At 41.6% G+C, this 22896-nt stretch overlaps 2 protein-coding genes across 6 annotated transcripts in view; both read right to left on the bottom strand.

Annotated features, from left to right (window-relative positions):
- LOC135216297 (bridge-like lipid transfer protein family member 1) overlaps positions 1 to 9501 on the bottom strand; it is a 183064-nt gene extending 173563 nt beyond the window's left edge. The window contains exon 1 of the mRNA XM_064251466.1: positions 9388 to 9501. Coding sequence (XP_064107536.1) covers positions 9388 to 9419 — 32 coding nt within the window. The 5' untranslated portion in view covers positions 9420 to 9501. The remainder of the gene's footprint in view (positions 1 to 9387) is intronic.
- A 22-nt stretch (positions 9502 to 9523) lies between these two features.
- The window catches only part of LOC135216295 (bridge-like lipid transfer protein family member 1), a 344268-nt gene continuing 330895 nt past the window's right edge, over positions 9524 to 22896 (bottom strand). For all 5 annotated transcript variants that reach the window (XM_064251461.1, XM_064251462.1, XM_064251464.1 and 2 more), the window contains 2 exons: positions 20770 to 20959; positions 9524 to 9609 (listed from right to left, as the gene is read on the bottom strand). In XM_064251461.1, coding sequence (XP_064107531.1) covers positions 20791 to 20959 — 169 coding nt within the window. In that variant the 3' untranslated portion in view covers positions 9524 to 9609; positions 20770 to 20790. The remainder of the gene's footprint in view (positions 9610 to 20769; positions 20960 to 22896) is intronic.

The raw sequence follows: 22896 nt of genomic DNA, 5'->3' as shown, positions 1-22896 counted from the left end.
CCTATGGTAGGTGTAGACGACCTGTTGGTCGAGGGGTAGGTACGTTGGACACCCAAGGGATGCCCTTGGGTGCAACTGGTTCTTCTACCCCTGCAACCTCTCCATCCTTCCAAGGCTTTACAGGTAATGAACTATATACTTCTCCTGACTTCTTCAGTTAGACCCAAGGTCAGGGTCCAAGCAGTGAAAACCTTGACGAAGACGTCGTCGTCGTCTAAGAAGAACGGCTTCGGCGTCATCTTCTTTCTGTAAGTCTCCGCTAGAAAACCCCGGAGCAGAGAGATCTAAAGCTTCTGGGTCCGGCTCTAAGTCCTCGAGGAGTAGATCCTCCAGGGAGAGATCTCACACTCCAGCGGAGTCGTCAGTTCCGCTACCCGCCTTGGTTCCGATTCAGAGCCACCCTTCCACCTCCGCAGCAGCTCCGGCTTTGGACTCCAACGCTGGTCTGTTACAACAAGTGGGCGATCTGGTTGGGTCTCTGAAAAATAGCATGGAACAAATGATCTCTCGGTTGTCTGATAGGATTACCTCTCAGGACAAACATTATAGCCGACTGAGCCAAGCTCCTCTAGCCTCTCCTCCACCTTTCAACACAGGTGGAGCCCAGCTACCCCGTATGACTCTCTACCTCCGTTCTCAATGAACAACCCTTGGAGAGTAGCGTCATACGCCCCCTTCCAGGACGGGCTTATCTCTATCCCGGAATGTGGAACTCGGAGGATTGAGGACTTCGAGTTCTACCCGGAAGACCTTCAGCCTCCGTTCATCGGCTACGCCAGGCTCACCGCCTCAGCCATGACTCGGGATGATAAAGTACCAAAGGAGACAGTCCTCTATTCACGTGACAGGCTCAGAGAGAATGGCTCAGGTGTCTAGAGGACATGGATTGTTCCAACACGAAAATCCAACCTTTTAAGAGCCGTTTACGATCTTTACGATGGAAGCGGTACCGTACCCCGCTCCCTTTCTTGACAAAGATCACGACAACTACTATTCCAGCAGCCCAGAAGGGGGATTCCATGCCTCAACTGAAGGAAGCAGATCCTACATCTCCCTTTCCTGACTTCCTTCAGCCGGTGAATTGTGGGAAGATTTGCCTAACATAACATCCTTCTCAGCTGGCAAACTCAAACCAGACTGTGCTATGGAGCAGTTTGGTGAGAAGAATACCTAGGCTTCCAGATAGCCTTATTCAGGCAGAATTCGATGCCAAATCACGGTTAGCCAGGTCTATTAATTCCATGGCTTATGACCGAGGTGGCTACCATTGCCTATGGGTCGGAGCCACTCTTCAAGCTTCTTACCAAATCTTTGACTCAAACGGTGCAGTCGGATATGTTTGAGTTCGCCACTGCCAGGACGAATTGTAGGAACATGTCCTACAAGAAGTGACGATTCGACACGAGCCGAATAAGTTGCTTACGTCAAGCATCTGGGGAGCAGACCTCTTCCCAGAAGCGATGGTGAAGGAGGTTCAGTCAGAGGCTACGAGATTGAACCAGAGCCTTAAAGACCGTTGGGGTCTTACGGCCAAGAGACGACAGGATCAAGCCGGTAAGGGTAGGCTCAAAGGAAACCTATATGTTTTCCAGCCCTACCAGAGAAGCAGCCACGCTTTTCTCAGCAAGTTCCGGCTGGTTCCCTTGGTGCAAACAGCCCAACCTTCCACCTCAAAGGCTCAGTCGCAGAACGATTTCATGAATCTCCCCTCAGCCTCAGCCCTCCACCTCTTACGCCTCTCTCCAGCTACAACCAGGTCTTCGAGGGTCAAGCTTTTCACAGAAGTATGACCGCTCGGGTAAAGGAGGCAGAGGTAAGCGATCCTTTCGTGGGAGAGGATCGGGAGGTCCCTTTAATAGGGGAAAACATTTCAGGGGAGGCCGAGGAGGCTACCAGAACCAATGAGAACTTCAGGTAGGAGGGAGGCTGTTTCACTTTCGCCACCGGTGGAACTTCAGCAAGTGGACTCAGAGCATTGTGTCAAAAGGCCTGGGTTGGAGCTGGTTAGCGAACCCACCCCCATCCAGACCTTTCCGCCAACTTCTTCCAAGGAATTGACGGATGTATGCGGAGGATCTCCTCAGAAAGGAGCTATAGCGAGAGTCCAAAAGGTTGTTAAAATTTGTTCAAGGACGCTTGTTCAGCGTGCCAAAGAAAGGCTCACAAAAAAAGAAGGGTAATCTTAGACTTGTCCCGCTTAAACTTAGCCATTCGCTGCGACAAGTTCAAGATGCTCACGATCTCGCAGGTGCGGACCTTATCTTCCCCGTGGGGCCGTCACCCACTCTATCGATCTTACCGACGCTTACTATCAATATCCCTATTGCAAGACACTTCCGTCCGTATCTGGGCTTCAAGATAGGAGACCAGACATTCTCCTTCAAGGTAGTTCCTTTCGGGCTCACGTAGCACCCAGGGTGTTTACGAAGCTGGCGGAAGTAGTAGTTCAACAACTAAGATCGCAAGGGGTTATGGTAGTAGCGTATCTCGACGATTGGTTGATCTGGGCTTCAACAGTCGAGGAATGCAACAGAGCAACACTGAAAGTGATTCAGTTCCTGGAATATCTAGGCTTCAAGATAAACAGGACCAAGTCAAGACTCACTCCAGAGTCAGACTTTCAGTGGCTAGGCATTCAATGGAATCTATCCTCCCATACTCTGTCGATTCCATCAACCAAGAGGAAGGAAATAGCGAAGTCAGTCAAGCCAATTTCTGAGTCACAAACTGGCGTCAAGAAGAACTCAGGAAAGGATCCTGGGTTCACTCCAGTTTGCATCAGTGACGAACATCTTAATGAAAGCCAAACTGAAAAGGGACCTAACCAGAATCTGGCGCTCATGAGCAAATGTCAGGTCCAGACAAATTATCCTCAGTTCCCTGATTCTAAAGAATCGACTCCGGCCGTGGGCGAAAGTCAAGAACTTGTCGGTGTCCAGTGCCCCTTCAGTTTCCTCCTCCACCAGGGATCACCATCCACACGGACGCTTCATTAAGCGGTTGGGGAGGATATTCCCCAGTTCAAGAAGGTTCAAGGAACGTGGTCACCTCAGTTCCGTCAGTTCCATATAAACGTACTGAAGCAATGGCAGTGTTCTTGACTCTAAAAAGGTACGTCCGCCAAAAGTGCTCCCACATAAAGCTAGTCCTGGACAGCGCAGTGGTAGTACATTGTATAAACAGAGGAGGCTCCAAATCACGTCATCTAAATCATGTCATGGTAGCCATCTTCTCCCTGGCGGACAAGTTCAGTTGGCATCTCTCCTCCACTCATATAGCTGGAGTGAGAAACATCATAGCAGATGCTCTATCCCGATCAGTACCTCTAGAGTCGGAATGGTCACTGGACAACAGTTCGTTCCAATGGATTCTTCAGAGAGTTCCAGGTCTACAGGTGGATCTCTTCGCATCCCAAGCGAACCACAAACTCCCATGTTATGTGGCCCCCAACCTGGACCCTCTGGCCTATGCCACGGACGCCCTGGCTCTAGACTGAACAACTGGGAGAAGATTTATGTCTTTCCTCCAGTGAATCTTCTCATGAAGGTGTTAAACAAACTCAGGACATTCAAGGGTCAAGTGGCTCTAGTAGCCCCACCAGACTGGCCGAAGAGCAATTGGTACCCTCTAATTCTGGAACTGGGTCTTCGCCCTCTTCTCTTCGGATCCCCAATCCCAGGCTCTCCAGTCAGTACAAACGAAGACTGTGTTCGCTTCCTCAGGATTCTCAAAACCCTAACTTTATGGATTTCATGAAGTTTGCAGCGAAAAGGGATGCGAATATTGACCCGCAAAATATTCTCTTCTTGGAATCCGATAAAAGAGAATTCAACTTTGAGACAGTATGATGCTGCTGTCAAAACAGTTAGCAACCTTCCTGAGAGAATCTAGATATTAGGATCATGGACAATCAATTCAGCTATATCCTTTTTCAGATCCTTATTTGAAAAAGGCTTAGCAGCTAGCACGATTATGACAAACAGTCAGCCTTGAAAAAGATTTTTCAATTTTGGTTTCAACATAGACTTGACATATTCCTACTTCTCGTCTATTCCCAAGGCGTGTCTAGACTTAGACCTTCTGTAAGGCCTACGTCAGTATCATGGTTCTTAAACGATGTTCTAAAGCTGGCTTCAGAAACCAATAATGACACATGCTCGTTTATAATGCTCTTAAGAAAACTCTATTTTTATTAAGCTTGGCCTCAGGAGCTAGAATTTCAGAACTGTCGGCTTTATCAGAGATCCGGATCATATCCAGTTCCTTCCCACAGGGGAAGTGCTACTTTCTCCGGAACGTAGCTTTATAGCTAAGAATGAAGATCCTTTGATGATAGGTGGGAACCATGGAAGGTTCTACCCCTTCCACAAGATGTATCTCTTTGCCCAGTTTCAACCTTACGAGCCTTTCTGTCTAGGACCTCCTCATCCTCATCGGGTCCTCTCTTTAAGAGAGAAAAAGGTGGTACTTTATCTATTAAAGGCATCAGGCAACAAATCCTGTACTTCATTAAACAAGCCAATCCTGACTCTTTCCCAAAGCACATGATGTCAGGGCAGTAGCCACCTCAATTAACTATTTCCAACATATGAACTTCGATGAGTTGAAAAAGTATACTGGATGGAAATCGCCGACAGTGTTCAAACTCATTACTTAAAGTCCTTGGAAGCTCTGAAATTTCAGCAGTACGCAGCGGGTAACATAGTTTCCCCTGACTCCACCTAACCTTTAGTAGAAGAACCAGTCCTCCTTTCTACCTGCCTCACCCAACAGTTCGTCTATTCCTGCCTTGTTCATCTATGGTCACCTTGGTGTCTTAGCTGCTTTGATGATGATGTAGTGGGTGTCCCTTATTTTTTTGCTAGGGGCACTCACAATTGATTATTGGATTCTGATCTCTTGGATGTCATCCCCTTATTTTTATGCTAGGGGATACATCTTATTTGTAATGGTTACGGGTTTTGTATGTTAAGTTATATACATTCCTTTGTTATATTATTATTGTTGAGTTTGTTTTGTTCAACTTATTATGTTAATTGCTCTGGATTTTCTGATACATAGCTTTACACAGATACCATTTTTGTACATATATGCCTTATTACCCCTGTATATATGTAAATTACCTTAAGTTAAGAAATATTATTAGAATTAAGTGTAATTTAAGCAATATTTCTATTTTGTATCATTGTGTATATGGTATCCTTATTAGCAATTATATTCTTTCAATTTTATTTTACCTTTTATTTGAGACCTTCTTTTTATTTTGTTGATTTTGTTTACAATCTTGTGCTATTTCTCTGGTACGATTTCGCGCAGCGACACGAGCTGAGCCCAGAAAAGGGATTTTGACGTAAGGAAAAATCTATTTGGGTCTGGGCGATTGGCTCGTGTCGCCAGCGAATCCGCCCTACCCATCCATCGCCAGATTGTCTGCTAACTTCAGGATGGCCACCAGAGGCGAGCAGTCGGCAGCATGGGATGGAGTAGTAGTAGTAGTTGCTGCCCCACTCTGTGGGTCGGCTCTCCTCTTGGAGGGATTTTGTAGTGGGAGAATTCTATTGGCATTTGCTCGTGGTAGTGGTCTCACTCGCCATAGTGTTCATACCGACACCCTCTTGGAGGGGGGTGGAGCGAGTCAGTTTATAACTGACCTTTTTTCTTTATTTATTTATTCTCTGGTATGTGTTAGTACCATTTACCCTAGAAATAATAGATTAAAGGATATTTCGCTGGCGACACGAGCCAATCGCCCAGAAATAGATTTTTCCTTACGTCAAAATCCTTTATTCAATCGTCATGTAATATCATGAAAATTTACCTAGCGATTAATGCAAAATCTAATGGATTTAGAGATGATTTAGATACAAAATTTTCCATTTTAGTTAAGTAAAATAAACAGGCGGACATAGTTGGGTTTTTCTTTCCTTATATTACTAACATGATAAATGACAGTAATTGAAATCCTTTCATGTCCATTTTAACATATAGAGAAGCACATGTCTTTAGCTTTGAAATGATATACATTTGATAGTAATTACCCCTTTTTCATGGCTATAACATACGTTTAAGTAATACTTTCCATGAACTAAAAATTCTCACTGCTCCAGTTCCTCCAAGTGACTGAGAGCTTAAAACGACTACAGGGGACTACCTACCAAGAGCCCAAAGGGTTAATGAAGCTGATATTGTGCAGGCAATTATGAAATTAAAAAATGGAGCTGCTGCAGGGCCAGGATGGAGTCCCTGCTATTTTGTAAAGAAAGTAGTTCATTCTATCGCAAGCCACTTGCAATATTATTAAGACAAAGTGTAGATACAGGCAAGATTTATGATGAGCACAAATTAGCATATATCACCCCTCTTCAAAATTGTGGCATCAAGACTAGAGGCAAGTAATTATAGGCCTGTGAGTCTAACATCACATATTATGAAAGTGTATGAAAGGGTAATGAAGAAAAATATTATGAAACACATTTAATAAAAAATAATTTGTTTAATATAGGACAACACGGTTTCGTACCCGGAAAAAGTACACAAACCCAACTGTTTAGTCCACGTGAGAACATATTCAAAAATATGAAAAGCGGAAATGAAACAGATGTGGTTTATCTAGACTTTGCAAAAGCTTTTTGACAAAGTAGACCATAATATATTGCAAAGAAAATTAGAAAACACAATATCGTAGATAAAGTAGGAAGATGGTTAAAAGAATTTTTACACAACAGAAAACAGATAGTTATTGCAAACGATGAGAAATCGGATGAAAACCAAGTAATATCGGTGTGCCACAAGGTACGGTTCTAGCTGCAATATTGTTTGTTATTATGATTGAAGACATAGACAGTAATGTAAGGATTCGTAGTGAGTAGTTTCGCTGATGGACACAAGAATAAGTAGAGAAATTACTTGTGATGAAGATAGGAACGCTCTACAAGAGACCTTAACAAAGTATATGATTGGGCAGAGGTAAATAGGATGGTATTTAACCTCTGATAAATTTGAATCAATAAATTATGGAGACAGAGAAGGAAAGCTATATGCATATAGGGGACCTAATAATGAGACAATCACAATAAGGAAGCAGTTAAAGACCTTGGTGTGATGATGAATAGGAACATGTTATGCAATGATCAAATAGCCATTCTGTTGGCAAAATGTAAAGCAAAAATGGAATGTTGTTACGGCACTTCAAAAACAAGAAAAGCTGAACACATGATTATGCTTTATAAAACATATGTTCGTAGTCCACTTGAATATTGCAATATGATATGGTACCCACACTATCAAAAGGATATTGCACAAATAGAGAGTGTACAAAGGTCCTTTACAGCTAGAATAGAAGAAGTTAAGGACCTAGACTACTGGGAAAGACTACAATCCTTAAAATTATATAGTCTAGAAAGGAGAAGAGAACGCTACATGATAATTCAGGCATGGAAACAGATAGAAGGAATAACAGAAAATATCATGGAACTAAAAATATCAGAAAGAGCAAGCAGAGGTAGATTAATAGTGCCCAAAACTATAACCAGGAAAAATAAGGAAAGCACACAGAACATTAATCCACTACGCACCAGCATCGATAATGCAGCGTCTATTCAATGCGTTGCCAGCTCATCTGAGGAATATATCAGGAGTGAGCGTAGATGTGTTAAGAATAAGCTCGACAAATATCTAAACTGCAATCCAGACCATCCAAGATTGGAAGATGCAAAATATACCGGAAGATGTACTAGCAACTCTCTGGTAGACATTAGAGGCGCCTCACACTGAGGGACCTGGGGCAACCCGAACGAATTGTAAGGTCTGTAAGGTCTGTAAGGTAAGGTCCACCCTCGTGGCAGTAGCACCTGCGGAAATAACAGTAATAGTGATTAGTGGGGGGGGGAAGTCCCCTCGCGCGGGGGGGGGTGAGCCCCACACCGACGAGTGGAAGACCCCGAATACAATTGTATATCGGGCACCGAGCGCCCTCCCCCGCGCTCGACGGATCGGGCGAGGAGAAGAACCCGATAACCTCCCCCCCGAAGGGGAAGGCCATCTGTGGGAGCTGAGCGGGGGGGGATTCTCGTTCCCCAACCCCCGCACAGCACCCATGTACCCAACAATAATAATAAGAGAGAGAGCAAATCGTGCCCTCGGCCCGAAATGCAAGGGCATAAGGATCAATTCCCTGACTGAGCGGAACTTGAACCAAATAAATATTGATGCAATCAATAATAAAAGGAATAAAATGAAAAAGAATCTTGCATTACGATTCACTTCACAATGAATAGGGCTCGGTATCGAGCGCATTTGCGCCCTCGGTACCGAGCGCAAGGGTAAAAAGGATCCATTCCCGATTATGAACGGAAACCTTGATCCATAATGAATTGATGCAATCAAAAATATATATGAAAATGAAAAAGAACACTGCGCTTGCGATTTCACTTCATACAAAATAAAAAGGGGAAGGATCAATTCCCGGGAAATAGCGGAAACATTGATCCAAGTAATAATGCAATCTCAATAAAATATGAAAATGAAAAAGAACTGCACTTGCGATTTCACTTCATTCAAATAAAAAGGGGAAAGGATCAATTTCCGGGGTAAAGAGCGGAAACTGATCTCAAATGAGTATTGCTACAATCAAAATAAATATATGAAATGAAAAGAAAAATACTGTACTGCGAATCCACTTCCATACAGAATAAGTTTTTCGTGCCGAGCGCTCGGCAACGAGCATACAGGTCAAAAAAATATAAATGAAAATTCATCTACACATTTTCCAACCAAAATATAAGCTCGGAGCGGAGCGCTCTCCCGCCCTCGGCACCGAGCATACACAATACGAGGATCATTTCTGGGAAAAATGAATTCCCGCACTTACGCCCTTCAGTCCCGGCACTCGGGTAATCGGAGGCGTGGAGAAACCAAGATCCTTTAATTCACAATTGAATTCAATGGAAATAAATATGAAATGATTGTACTTACAATTCAGTTTCACTAGATAAATAGAAAAAGAAAAACACAACCATGCGAAAGCAACGACGATGAAGCGGGCAGAGAGTGATGATACACGTCTACACGCCAGCAGGCCGATAGCAAAAGTGTTTGTTTACCTCCCAGTCGCGCGCGCGCTGCCTGTCGGACAAGCAGTTAACTACCGAACCCCTTGTTCGAAAGCTTACAACCTATCCAGCTGCCGCTAGTACCTTCCTATTGTAAAGGACCGAAGGTTTGTATGCCGTGTCGGAACAATGATGAGTTTGTTGCACAAAAATCAATAGAGGCACTTAAAATAGATCAAAATTATCAAAAACCAAAGTGCATTAATACATTATGCAAAATTGAAGGAGGAAATTGGAAAAATATAACAATGAACAATAATTTACCCAAAATACTTACACAACATTTCCCATAACATTTCCCATGTTCATTTGTACATTCAAACGTGTAAAATTGACAGCAAAAAGCACCAATGTTTCCCAGGAGCCAGATTTGCTCGTAGCTTGCGTTATTCCTCCAAATCTCCTCCCTCCTTTTTTTCCTCTTGGTTGAATTAATGTCAGATGACATACATGTTCCTGTACCTTCTCTATGTCTTCTCACATAGCCCATCTGTCTTACCTGTAAGTTACAAAAAATTATATAATACAAAATTGTTAATTTTCATTTAATTATCAATTTATGACAAGCATAGTCCATTTTTTTCTGATATCTTTTATCCTAGAATATCAAAGAAATATTCTCAAGTACAGAAATCCAGAGAAACCACAGAGATCCTTAACTTCTTATTTCTAAGGAGATTTCTGTTCAGTGTTCTACCAGATATATACAGTGACCATTTACGTACATGGTCCTTTACATAATAAGTAGCCTAACTATGGGAAACAAAAGCAGGGGAACTTTTAGGTATGAAATCAATCACATTCAGAGAGAAAGCTTTTTAACAGACAATCCAACTTTCTGCTTGAATTCTGATGCCTAAAGAAGGGGAAGAAATAAAGGGATTTTGACGTAAGTGGAAAAATCTATTTTCTGGGCGATTGGCTCGTGTCGCCAGCGAAATATCCTTTAACTCTATTATTTCTAGGGTAAATGTACTAACACATACCAGAGAATAAATAAATAAAGAAAAAGGTCAGTACAACTGACTCGCTCACCCTCCAAGTGGGTGTCGGTATGAACACTATGGCGAGTGAGACCACTACCACGACCGCTTGCCAATAGAAATCTCCCACTACAAAATCCCCACTAGAGGTAGCCGACCCCCACAGAGTGGGCAGCAACTACTACTACTCCATCCCATGCTGCCGACTGCTGCGCCTCTGGTGGCCATCCTGAAGTTAGCAGACAATCTTGAGCGATGGGATGGGTATGGCGGGATTTCGCTGGCGACACGAGCCAATCGCCCAGAAATAGATTTTTCTTTACGTCAAAATCCCTTTTCTGGGCTCAGCTCGTGTCGCTGCGCGAAATCGTACCAGAGAAATAGCACAAGATTGTAAAGAAAATTCAATAAACAAAAAGGGGTCTCAAATAAAAGATAACATAAAAAGAAGGAATATAATTGCTAATAAATATACATATACACAATGATACAAAAATTAGAAATATTACTTAAATTAAACTTAATGCTAATAATATTTCTTAAACCTTAACTTAATTTTTACATATATACAGGGCTTACATAGAATATATAGTTAAAAGCAGTATCTGTGTATAGATATGTACAAAAAAACTCAAAAGCAATTATAACAATAACTTGAACAGAACAAACTTCAATAATAATAATATATGAAGGGAATGTATATGACTTAATATACAAAACCCGTAACCATTGTACTAAGATGTATCCCCTAGCATAAAAATAAGGGATCACATCAAAGAGATCAATACATACAATCGATTGTGAGTGCCCCTAGCAAAAAAAATAAGGGACACCCACCATATCACCATAAGAGCAGCTAAGACCCAAGGTAAACGTAGATGAACCTGACAGGCATAGACAAACTGTTGGGTGAGACAGGTAGAAAGGAGGACTGGATCTTCTACTAAAGATTAGCGAAGTCGGGGAAACTATGTTACCCTCCGCAACTGCTGAAAAATTTCAGAGCTTCCAACGGACTTTAAGTAATGACGCTTAAATACTGTCGGCGATTTCCATCCAGTTATATTTTTTCAACTCATCGAAATTCATATGTTGGAAATAGTTAATTGAGGTAGCTACTTGCCCTGACATCATGTGCTTTTGGGAAAGAGTCAGATTGGCTTGCTTAATAAAAGTACAGGATCTGCTGCCTGATGCCTTTAATAGATAAGTACCACCTTTTTCTCTCTTAAAGAGAGGACCCGATGAGGATGAGGAGGTCCTGGACAGAAAGGCTCGTAAGGTCGATACTGGGCAAAGAGATATATCTTGTGGAGGGGTTACAACCTTCCATGGTTCCCACCTCATCAAAGGATCTTCATTCTTTGCTATAAAACTACCGTTCCGGAGAAAGTATGCACTTCCCCTGTTGGGGAGAAATTGAATATGCATCCGGATCTCTGGATAATGCCGACAGTTCTGAAATTCTAGCTCCTGAGGCCAAGCTTAATAAAAAATAGAGTTTTTCTTAAGAGCATTATAAATGAACATGTGTCATTATCAGTTTCTGAAGGCCAGCTTTAGAACATCATTTAAGAACCATGATACTGACGTAGGCCTTACAGAAGGTCTAAGTCTAGCACAAGCCTTGGGAATAGACGAGAAGTAGGAGTCTGTCAAGTCTATGTGAAACCAAATTGAAAAATCTTTTTCAAGGCTGACGTTTTGTCGTAATGGTGCTAGCTGCTAAGCCTTTTTTCAAATAAAGATCTGAAAAAGGATATAGCTGAATTGATTGTCATGATTCTAATATCTGATTCTCTCAGGAAGGTTGCTAACTTTTGACAGCCGCGTCATACTGTCTCAAAGTTGAATCCCTTTTATCAGATTCCAAGAAGAGAATATTTTGAGGGTCAATATTCGCATCTCTTTTCGCTGCAAACTTCATGAAATCCATAAAGTTAGGGTTTGAGAATTCCTGAGGAAGCGAACACAGTCTTCGTTTGCACTGACTGGGAGAGCCTGGGACTGGGAATTCGAAGAGGATGAAGACCCAGTTTCCAGAATTAGAGGGTACCAATTGCTCTTCGGCCAGTCTGGGGCTACTAGAGCCACTTCTGACCCTTGAATGTCCTGAGTTTGTTCAGTACCCTTCATGAGAAGATTCACTGGAGGGAAGACATAAATCTTCTCCCAGTTGTTCCAGTCTAGGGCCAGGGCGTCCGTGGCATAGGCCAGAGGGTCCAGGTTGGGGGCCACATAACATGGAGTTTGTGGTTCGCTTGGGATGCGAAGAGATCCACTTGTAGGCCTGGAACTCTCTGAAGAATCCATTGGAACGAACTGCTGTCCAGTGACCATTCCGACTCTAGAGGTACTGACCGGGATAGAGCATCTGCTATGACGTTTCTCACTCCAGCTATATGGGTGGAGGAGAGGTGCCAACTGAACTTGTCCGCCAGGAGAAGATGGCTACCATGACATGATTTAGATGACGTGCTTTGGAGCCTCCCCTGTTTATACAATGGACTACCACTGCGCTGTCTAAGACTAGCTTTATGTGGGAGTACTTCGGCGGACGTAACCTTTTAGAGTCAAGAACACTGCCATTGCTTCCAGTACGTTTATGTGGAACTGACGGAACTGAGGTGACCAAGTTCCCTGAACTTTCTTGAACTGAGAATATCCTCCCCAACCGCGTTAACGAAGCGTCTGTGTGGATGGTAATCCCCAGGAGGAGGAAACTGAAGGGGCACTGATATTGATAAGTTCTTGACTTTTGCCCACGGGCGTAGTCGATTCCGTAGAATCTGAGGGACTGAGGATAATTTGTCCCTGGACCTGACATTTGCTCGTGAGCGCCAGATTCTGGTTAGGTCTTTCAATTTGGCTTTCATCAAGATGTTTGTCACTGATGCAAACTGGAGTGAACCCAGGATCCTTTCCTGGGTTCTTCTTGACGCAAGTTTGTGACTCAGAAATTGCTTTACTGACTTCGCTATTTCTTTCCTCTTGGCTGATGGAATCGACAGAGTATGGGAGGATGGGAGGATAGATTCCATTGAATGCCCAGCCACTGAAAGTTTTGACTCTGGAGTGAGTCTTGACTTGGTCCTGTTTATCTTGAAGCCTAGATATTCCAGGAACTGAATCACTTTCAGTGTTGCTTTGTGGCATTCCTCGACTGTTGGAGCCCAGATTAACCAATCGTCGAGATACGCTACTACCATAACCCCTTGCGATCTTAGTTGTTGAACTACCACTTCCGCCAACTCGTGAACACCCTGGGTGCTACGTTGAGCCCGAAAGGAACTACCTTGAAGGAGAATGCCATGATCTCCTATCTTGAAGCCCAGATACGGACGGAAGTGCCTTGCAATAGGGATATGATAGTAAGCGTCTGTAAGATCGATAGAGGTGGTTGACGACCCACGGGGAAGTAAGGTCCGTCCACCTGCGAGATCGTGAGCATCTTGAACTTGTCGCAGCGAATGGCTATGTTGAATGAACGCAATAGTCGGGGGGGCGCCTCTGCTGGGTCGACGTAGCCCGTTGACTTGCCTCCGGGGAAGATCAGGACCGCCAACCTCTTCTCGAGAATGTAGGGCATACCCTTGGCGGCGTTCTTCCCAAAACCGCCGACCCAGGCCCGCAGGGTTGCCAGTGCGGTGTCCTTCACAGCCGGAGCCTGGAAGAGAGGGTATTTATTAGTTTTTAAGATTAAACTTAAAACTAAAAGTAAATTAAAAGCTTAACTTAAATTATAGGGGATGCGAAATCCCCTGTATTTTTTATCTTAAGTTTAAGAAAGATTATTTTTTTTAATTTTTTAAACTTAAGAACTATAACGAAGTAGGGACTGGCTAACGGAGTTTGGAAATACTTACCCCTTCCCGTCTAAGCAGCTGGCTCACCAGATCATAACAGATGGTGCATGTCTCGTGATACCAGACTTGGAGGTCCCCGTGCGGAGTTCGCGCATGGAGCATGGGACCAGGCAAACTTCATGTCCACAGGGTGGGGGTCTTGAAGTGTGGCGGCGCATCCGGATGCTCACAGTTGGTGGTCTGTAAGTGAAAAGACACATGAGGCATCTTAAATGGGTATCACTTACAGGCTAAAGGACAGAAGAACTCCGCTGCATGCCGGAGCTCGGAAAAAAATTGGGCATAACCCCTCCTTACCGCCTGAATAGGCTATAACCCCGGAGAGATCCGGTGAGGCAGACAAGGGAGGGGGGATGGTTTAAGGTAGCTTAAGATAAACTTACTTAGTTTAACATAACTAATTCTTTAAACCTATAAAAACCGAACGTACCGGACTAAGTCCAGTGCGTGGCGGGAGCGTGTCGCGACTTCAGCGCGACGGAGGGGTTAGTAGAGACCAACTGTATGCCTCAGTCCACCCTGCGGGGTGAACTAGCACCTTTCCACTTGGATGCCGGAGCTCCGTAGAAAAGGAGCCCCAGTAAGGTGGGAAAGGGCGAGAGGGCACACAGACTCGCGCTAGCAACGGAGCGACGGAGAAGCGACGGAGGGGGGAAAGGCCAGTCCCCCCCCTAGCCATCCGGCCGGACCGAGAAGCTGGAGAGGTCGAGTCCAGTCTGGGTCTGTCCCGTCCCTCTACTTTCCCGCCGGGGGGGCCCTTCCTCCTGGGGGGAGAGGGATGGCAGGCTCGGGTATGCGGAGCGAGCGTGGGCAGACCAACCCTCCCCCCGGCCCTATGGAAGAGCGGGAGGAGGGAAGATGACTGGACAGGCGTCTGGCTGCTCCGTGATCACGTAGTGACCACGGGGCGGTAACACAAAACAATGAAACGATAAGGCCTAGAATACACAAACCGGCTGATCAGAGAGAAGCTATAAGGAAGCAACCGAACTGAAGAGCGGTAGCGCATGGGCCCTATGGGCCATAACCTAGGCTAGATGAAGCCAGACGCCTACACTAACAAAAACATAATAAATAAATAAAAACATTGAAAGAAAGAAAACAAAATAGTAGGAGAAAAAATCCAGGAGTGTACGACTAACCCGAAAGAAAGTCTACCACTCAAAGCTAGCCGGGGCCGATACTAAGAGCCGTGGCTAGGGTCTGGATAGAAGAAGCCTACGTAAGGTAAAAAGACATGCATGCATGACATTAAACCGCGTAGACCTGTACCCTAAAACAAATAGGATGACTAAAAATAGAGCGTACTAAAGTAAGGGAAGGTTCTGGGTATGGAAGACCAAGAACGAACCCGCCACGAGGCAGAACCATGCTGCCATGCTTCCGACCTAGAGTTCGTATTTATACCTAAAAAACGGCAAATACTGACTCAAGGACGGAAAAAACCAATAGCAATAAACATTGAGTACTTAACTTAGCTGCTGCGATGGCTGCACGCTCCATGATGAGTAAATCCAAAATAAGGGCACAAAAACAGAGCAAAAAAGGGCACGTGTATACAGTGTGCGCTAACTGAAAAGGATGGCCACCAGAGGCGCAGCAGTCGGCAGCATGGGATGGAGTAAGTAGTAGTTGCTGCCCACTCTGTGGGTCGGCTCCCCTCTTGTGGGGATTTTGTAGTGGGAGATTTCTATTGGCAAGCGGCTCGTGGTAGTGGTCTCACTCGCCATAGTGTTCATACCGACACCCTCTTGGAGGGTGAGCGAGTCAGTTGTACATGACCTTTTCTTTATTTATTTATTCTCTGGTATGTGTTAGTACATTTACCCTAGAAATAATAGATTAAAGGATATTTCGCGCAGCGACACGAGCTGAGCCCAGAAATATAATTATCCGGCATTTAGCTGGGTGGGCAACCTAAGCACACTGGGTCATATTTGATACTTCCACCAGTAAACTACCATTACCCACTAACTACATCCAACTTTCCTCCTCATGCTTTAAGGACAAGAGGGCCAGGGGAAAATCACAATGACTCAAACAATTGGGAATAGTAGTGGCCCATGTATGCTATGGGGAAAAATTATGAAAACTGAGAGTCAATTGGTAATTGGGTAAGGTCTCTCCTTGAAGCAAATTGTAATTTTCTACTAGAAAAAATTTTACTGCCTCCTAGAACTTAAAACAGCAATATTCAAAAATCAACCAGTAAGCCTAAAAAAATAAAAAAGGAAAGTCAAGAGCACCATAAAAGTACTACAGCAACACCTTGGTTTCTCTTCTGTCCCTGTCTACACTATGCCTAAAATTGCATTCTTTCCAGTGCAAAAGTATGCATTTTAAACATAAAAAATAACTCAGTGTGAGATCATTCTGGTGATGGGAGTAAATATCATTAACAATGCTCAGCCATGCAAGTTAAGTACAACATGTAAGGATCTGAATGCTTTGAACTGATCAGCTGAATTTGAATGCTGTACGTTGGTTGTCTACATGATGTCCAGGAGGTTAAGGGGATGGAAAGGGGAGGGTATTTTCAAGTCACGCTAACTTTGGTACTTAGGAAGAGGCATGATAAGTCATTTAAAACATCATTGCAAGTATAAAAGAACATATGTATTAGCGTAGTTAAAGTTCAATGCTTAATTTGATATAGAGTTCAAAGTAGTGAAAATACACTATTCAGCATTTTTTAGAAATGAAGCAAATATGACCTGAAGTTACAATCCAACACCCCATCTATCTCATAATCATAATCTAAAATATTTCTATATAATTATACACTTTTTTATAACCACTTATTGAATTTTTATATTCATATTATTTAACATAAAAACAACCCTCAAAAACAACCTGAGTTCACATATGGTTACAAGGACATAGGTGTCTCTACAATTTACTTTAAAAAATTATTTTGGCAATTGATTCTTGAACTAGCCAGTGGTGGTACTATTCATGTCACCAGGTAGCCTTTCCAAAATAGGGGTATCTTACATGTTAAGTAATTCCACTACTGGCTGGTATTGGACCTTTTATCTTCCACTGTCCATTTATTGGATCTAGTTTTACTTATTAAGGTACACAAATGAGTTTAATCTTGTTAGTTATACCCTTAGGTATCTTAAATGTTTCTATTATAATCTCTTTCTAGCGTACAAACTAAGGCATTCTTTACCTATCAGGTATGCAAAATGTTATTAATTTGGTTATATTGCTCTAATTTTTACTTGATGATGATGATCAGAATGGCACTGCACACTCTGAATAGGATCTAATTAGTGCACTATATAAGTGCTTCCTCCTTCTTCTATATATTAGTCTTGTGTTCATATTGTATTACTATTTTCTCCACCTTATTGTGTTAGTCATTTCTCCTCTTTGTACGTATATATTAGTATTTTCTTGTCTTTTGGTAGTAAACTGACATTTCAGTTACCCTAGTATTTTCCATTCTTTCTTTTCATCTAAACATTTCTTAGAATATTTAATTTACTAGTAATAATGACTCCTACAGCTTTCTCTGATGAAACTCTGTCTTCTTGCCCAGTAATTTACAGTTAGCATTCTTGTTTATAATAACCTACGCATATGATTTTGCATTTTTTGTGTACTGAATAACATCTACCATTCACTTGCTATTCACTTGTTTTCTAAGTCCTCTTGCAAATATCTTATCATCAACAAATATTTTATCATCAGCAATGATACCTATTTTTTGTAACATTAGCAAACTTGCCTATTTGCTATTCACTTCTAAATCCAATATACAAGGTGAAACAGTTCTGTTAATTTTCTGTTCCAAGTCAAACAAGCCCAATATATTTATACTTTTAACCAAAACATTTCAAAATATCACTTTAGTATTTTGACTCCCAAAATAAGTCTCCAATTTACAAACCACTATCCAGTATGCTATTGGCTCATGATGGAGACCATGACTAAGTGTTGAAGTATAGCAATGACTTCAATACCTTCATTTTTAACTGTATTGAACAGGGATAGATTTAATAAATACACTTTAACTGCTCCTATCATGAAATAACTGCTTTGATTTGCTAAATCCCCTTCCAACTCCTAAATTCAATCCTAGGAACTGAATTCTGTAGGTCAGCCTGCTCTTCCCATTTTAATCACTTAAAAGTTAATCAGATCCACTGAATTGGAATTTACTGTATATTTACTCTTCATACATGAATGCAGATCACGTTCGACTCTAGACTGCAAAGTTGAAAGAAGCACAAGGAGAGATAATATAAAATAATCTAGATAAATTATACTTGTTGATGGTGACAAAAAAGAATAATCAAATAATTGGTTGTTGATGGTGACAGTCATGCATTTAGGAAGCTGCAATAGTCTTAAGGTACCCTACAGATTATTAAATGAAAAGAAAAAGGACAAAATATTGTTCAAAGGAATAATAGGTCAATAACATCAAAGAAGACAGATTGCTGGGCAGACTGTTTTTGTGAGGTCATGAATAAGTGATATGTTAAAGATAATTTGAGGGCTATGATAGAATCATTGTCAGAGAGGATTTCAGCTGGAAATTAAACATGACACCTTATATAATATACAGACTGTTTTATTCAGAACATGAAATGAAGAAACAGTTTGATGATTATCTCAACATAGGTAGTGACCTAACTGAATAGGGAAACTATAGGAGCATTAAACATTTCATGGACATAAAGGAAACTATTCATTATGCTCACCATAATTAGGCTGGTGAAAGAAATTCATAAAATGCATAAACAAGAAGGTTTTGGAAAATCTAAAAATTGCACAGATCAAATATCACAAATTCAGGGATACTTGTATTTTTCCTAGATATACAAACTTTAAGTCTTTTATATGGATATACTTCTGGTAAAAGCTTTTCCAACGAAGCAAGGGTAGTACTTAAAAGAATCCCGAAAGATGAAAGATACATCCCTTTATATCTATTATAAACTTAAGACAAGCTCTCAAATGGAATCCAACATGCACTGTGATGTTTCAATCCCGAATGAGGTCCAATGAATTATCTTATTCAAAGGAGAGAGATTGGTAACTGGCCTCCAGCCACCAGTCACACCTATTCCAACACATAAAGTAAACTGTAAATGCCTGATAAGTAAGCACTCAAATGGAACCAACAACACACTATGATGTTTCATTCTCAAATGAAGTCTGATGAATTAACTTATTCAAAGACAAGAGGTTGGTAACAGGCTTCCAGCCACCAATCACTTATTCCAACACAGAGCAAGCTGTAAATGCCTGATGAGTAGTCGTCAACAAGTTACAGTGTATCCAATGCTGGAATGTCTTCACCTCCGTAGAAAGCTAATGGTAGTTGGATTATCACGGAGAATAGGCTGAGAATGGAAATCATCAGCAAGAAAGGGGAGGCACACTAGCCCCTTTACAACAGCCTCAGGTCCCACAGAGGATCTTGTTGTCAACTGAGATGGACCCTCAGCAACAGCAGAAGGAAAGACATGGTAGCCAAACCTTTACTCTGATTGGAGTGTCTAGAGATAGTTCTGGACACTCCGACATCTCCAAAATGTGTCAAAAATGAATGAACACAATCACCCCTCACCTTCAAACCTAAGACCAACAGAAGAACCAGACAGGCTGGCCCTGATAGTTATCTAGGTGAGATGGGATAAACATACCTGTCCACTGTTACATGCTGGACAGGTCCTGCCCTGAAGATGGTCTAACTAAGTACAAGCACAAGGCATACTATGGTACTGATCATAAGCAAATCCTAGGACAGGACAAGCAGAGGAGAGAGAGAGAGAGAGAGAGAGAGAGAAGAGAGAGAGAGAGAGAGAGAGGAGAGAAGAGAGAGAGACTCTTCTTGACCCTTGCAAAGGTTGTTGAACTGAAAAGATATCCATTTGCAAAATTCAAATAACATTGTATTAATAATGATCATTTTAATAAAACATGTGTTACATACTGTATGCAGTTATATTTCATGCTCTACATGTATTGTCATATTGCATTATAATTTGTTTACATTCTTAAAATCATCAGCTGATTGTGTTTTACCAACGCCATCACAGCCATTACTTGCTAAATGAAATGCATTTTGGAGATTGTTTATTTCAATAAATTATCACTGCTGGCTTTAAAATTCAACTTATCTATATAAATGCAGAAGGTTAAATTAAGTAAAGGAAAACAAGAGAAGCAGGATGAACAAGGAGGGTTGCTTCCAATATGAAAGGCTATGTTTAGCATACCTTGGAAAAACTCAAATTACTTGTTAAAATTTGTCATTTGCTCCTACAGGGACACACACAAGCCTTTCTTTATATGGAGGCTCATTAATTAGAGGAGATGGTAGAGTCTGAAGTCACAGATAATTATTTGCAGGCAGAGCCAAGTGCCAATTTGCAGAAAAAGGAGGGTTACCAGTGCCTCTCATGAAAACATTTCCAAGGGTCCACTGACACTGCCCTGGGGGATACTGGGCTTGTATTGCTCTGCTGACACTGGCCAAAGGCAAGGTGGGGTTGCTCAGCTGGTTCCACATGCTATGAACCAGAGATATAGTCGGTTAATTCTGAACCTGGTACCACCTTTGTGGAGGCATGAGCCATCAGTCAAGAGCCTTTAATGAATGCACACAGGCTGGGTTATGAGAGGTAGCAGACACTGATGTACACATTCCTTTTTCCAGTCTTATTTTTTATAATTTTTTTAATACAACAGTTTAATAACAAGTTAAGTATAACTGCTTGTCACAATTAATTTGATAAAGTACAAAGCCATTATCTTTTATAATAATCTAATTACATATACAGTACATACCTGATAATTTTGGGCTCTTCCTTATATAACATCAGAATCAAAATTAAGGCGCAACTTGTCCCTTGCACGACTTCCAGCCCCAGCAGTACCAAGGGTTTGGGCTGGTAAGGTTGGGGTTGGCTGACCACTACCACTTCCACTGCTTAAACTACCATTATCACGACGGTTGGCATCTGTTCCTTCAACAGAACTGAAGAAGAAAGTGATGAAATTGTCATAAATAATTTTATACACACAAATTTCTCTAAATCCTCATAAAATATTTCCTTGGAAATGCATTAGACTACAACTTAAAGGCATTATACAACAGTAAAAATGTGAGATTACATATAAAACTTCAAGTAATGAAGTAAAATGGACTAAAGAATATATACTCTGCAGTCAAGGTTTCATTTAATGAATACTGAAAATATTCCATTAAAAACTATAAATCAGGATAAACTAATATGTACAGGCAGTCCCGGTCATCGGCAGGGTTCCCAGTCTCGGCACAGTGCTAATTAACCGAAACACTGTGATTTATGACACTTATGGCGCTGATAACCCGTTAATGGTGCCGCTATTAGGTATGTTATGGTGCCATAACTCTACTATTATCAGCACCTTATGGTGCTGATAACTGAAACTCTGCCAGTTATGGCACCATAAATCGTCGAATTTATGGCACTAGATAAGCGCCATAAAACTGGATTGCCATTAACGGTCTGTCGATAACTGGGGACTGCCTGTATATATCTAGTATATGTATGTATTAGAAAACCAACACTTCATCACAGTATTTATTTTATTTTTGAAAACAGCTCTAATAGAAAAAAAATCAGTCAAAAATAAATATATAGCTTGTCTAATCCTATTTCTCAGAATAATAGGAGAGCATGAATTTTGTACTTATAATCATAAGAAATCCATTAGTGAATACAGTATAATAGTACCTTGAGATAAGAGTATAATTCGTTCCTGGACCGAGCTCGTAAGTCAATTTGCTTGTATCTCAATTAAATTTTTCCCATATGAAATAGCTGACAAAAATTTAATCCATTCCGATCCTCTAAAAACACCCAAATCAATGCTAATAACAGTGAAAAAATGCTATACTTTATAGACATACTGTACAAACACACAAAATTATATAATAAATGATTACTTTATGAAATAAAATGTGGTTTATTACGAGTTCTTATCTTCGAGACGGACGATTCCTCGCAGCTTCCCTATGCCTCACAACCGAGTGGATCCCAGTTCTCTTTTTAAAATTATCAAACCATCCAAGACTAGCTTTAAACGTCTCCCTAACTGGCGTTGATGTCTCCCCACCCTCAGCTGCTTCCCTTTGTTTAAATCTTCATAGATTGCACTGGCATTCTCACAGATGATTGTCTCAGTAATGCTATCTCCTGCCAGCTGCTTCTCCTTTATCCACAGCAACAAAAGTCTCTCCATCTCGTCGTTTTATTTATTTGTCCTCATAACGTTAAACAATGATAGTTATGACTTTGGAAGCCTGTGTGCTCTTGATAGCATCCTTCTGTTTGAGGATTGTACATATCGTCGATGTACTCCACTCACAATTGCATGCTAACTCACTCATGCGGACATCATGTTTCTCCATGATTTCATGCATCTCCATCATCATAATACATTTTTTCTTCTCACTGCCAACCTTACCACTCACTTTCTTAGGACCCATCACTTATTACGAAGAATTTTCACAAATACGTACAGTGAAAATAACGCAAAACACAACACTGGAGATGTTCGTTGATGTGTGTGGAAGTCAACGACCACATGAACTGAACGAGTGAAGCGGGAGTGCTCGGCCATCTAGCATTAGCATCTGTAAGCATGCTCGTATCTCAATATTGTGTTAGAATCTCAATATTGTGCTTGTATCTCAATGCAAAATTTTGCTCGGAGGCGGCTTATATCTCAAAATACTCGTATGTCGAGGTATTTATTATTGTATGGATTTCTAAAAAATTAAGAAAAAATTCATTTAATACACGCCCATTAATTTACAACACCCTATCCATATACTATAGGTGCAATTTTCTGACTTACTTCTACCTAACTAGGCATGCTAAGTGGCCCCCAACAACCCTGGTGGCAGTAAGGTCCTTCCCTGCATTG

This window comes from Macrobrachium nipponense, chromosome 6 (genome assembly GCF_015104395.2).
Source record: "Macrobrachium nipponense isolate FS-2020 chromosome 6, ASM1510439v2, whole genome shotgun sequence".
In the NCBI taxonomy this organism is placed as follows: domain Eukaryota; kingdom Metazoa; phylum Arthropoda; class Malacostraca; order Decapoda; family Palaemonidae; genus Macrobrachium; species Macrobrachium nipponense.
The sequence above is the reverse complement of the archived record's forward strand: the minus strand, read 5'-3'. Positions and strand labels throughout refer to the sequence as shown.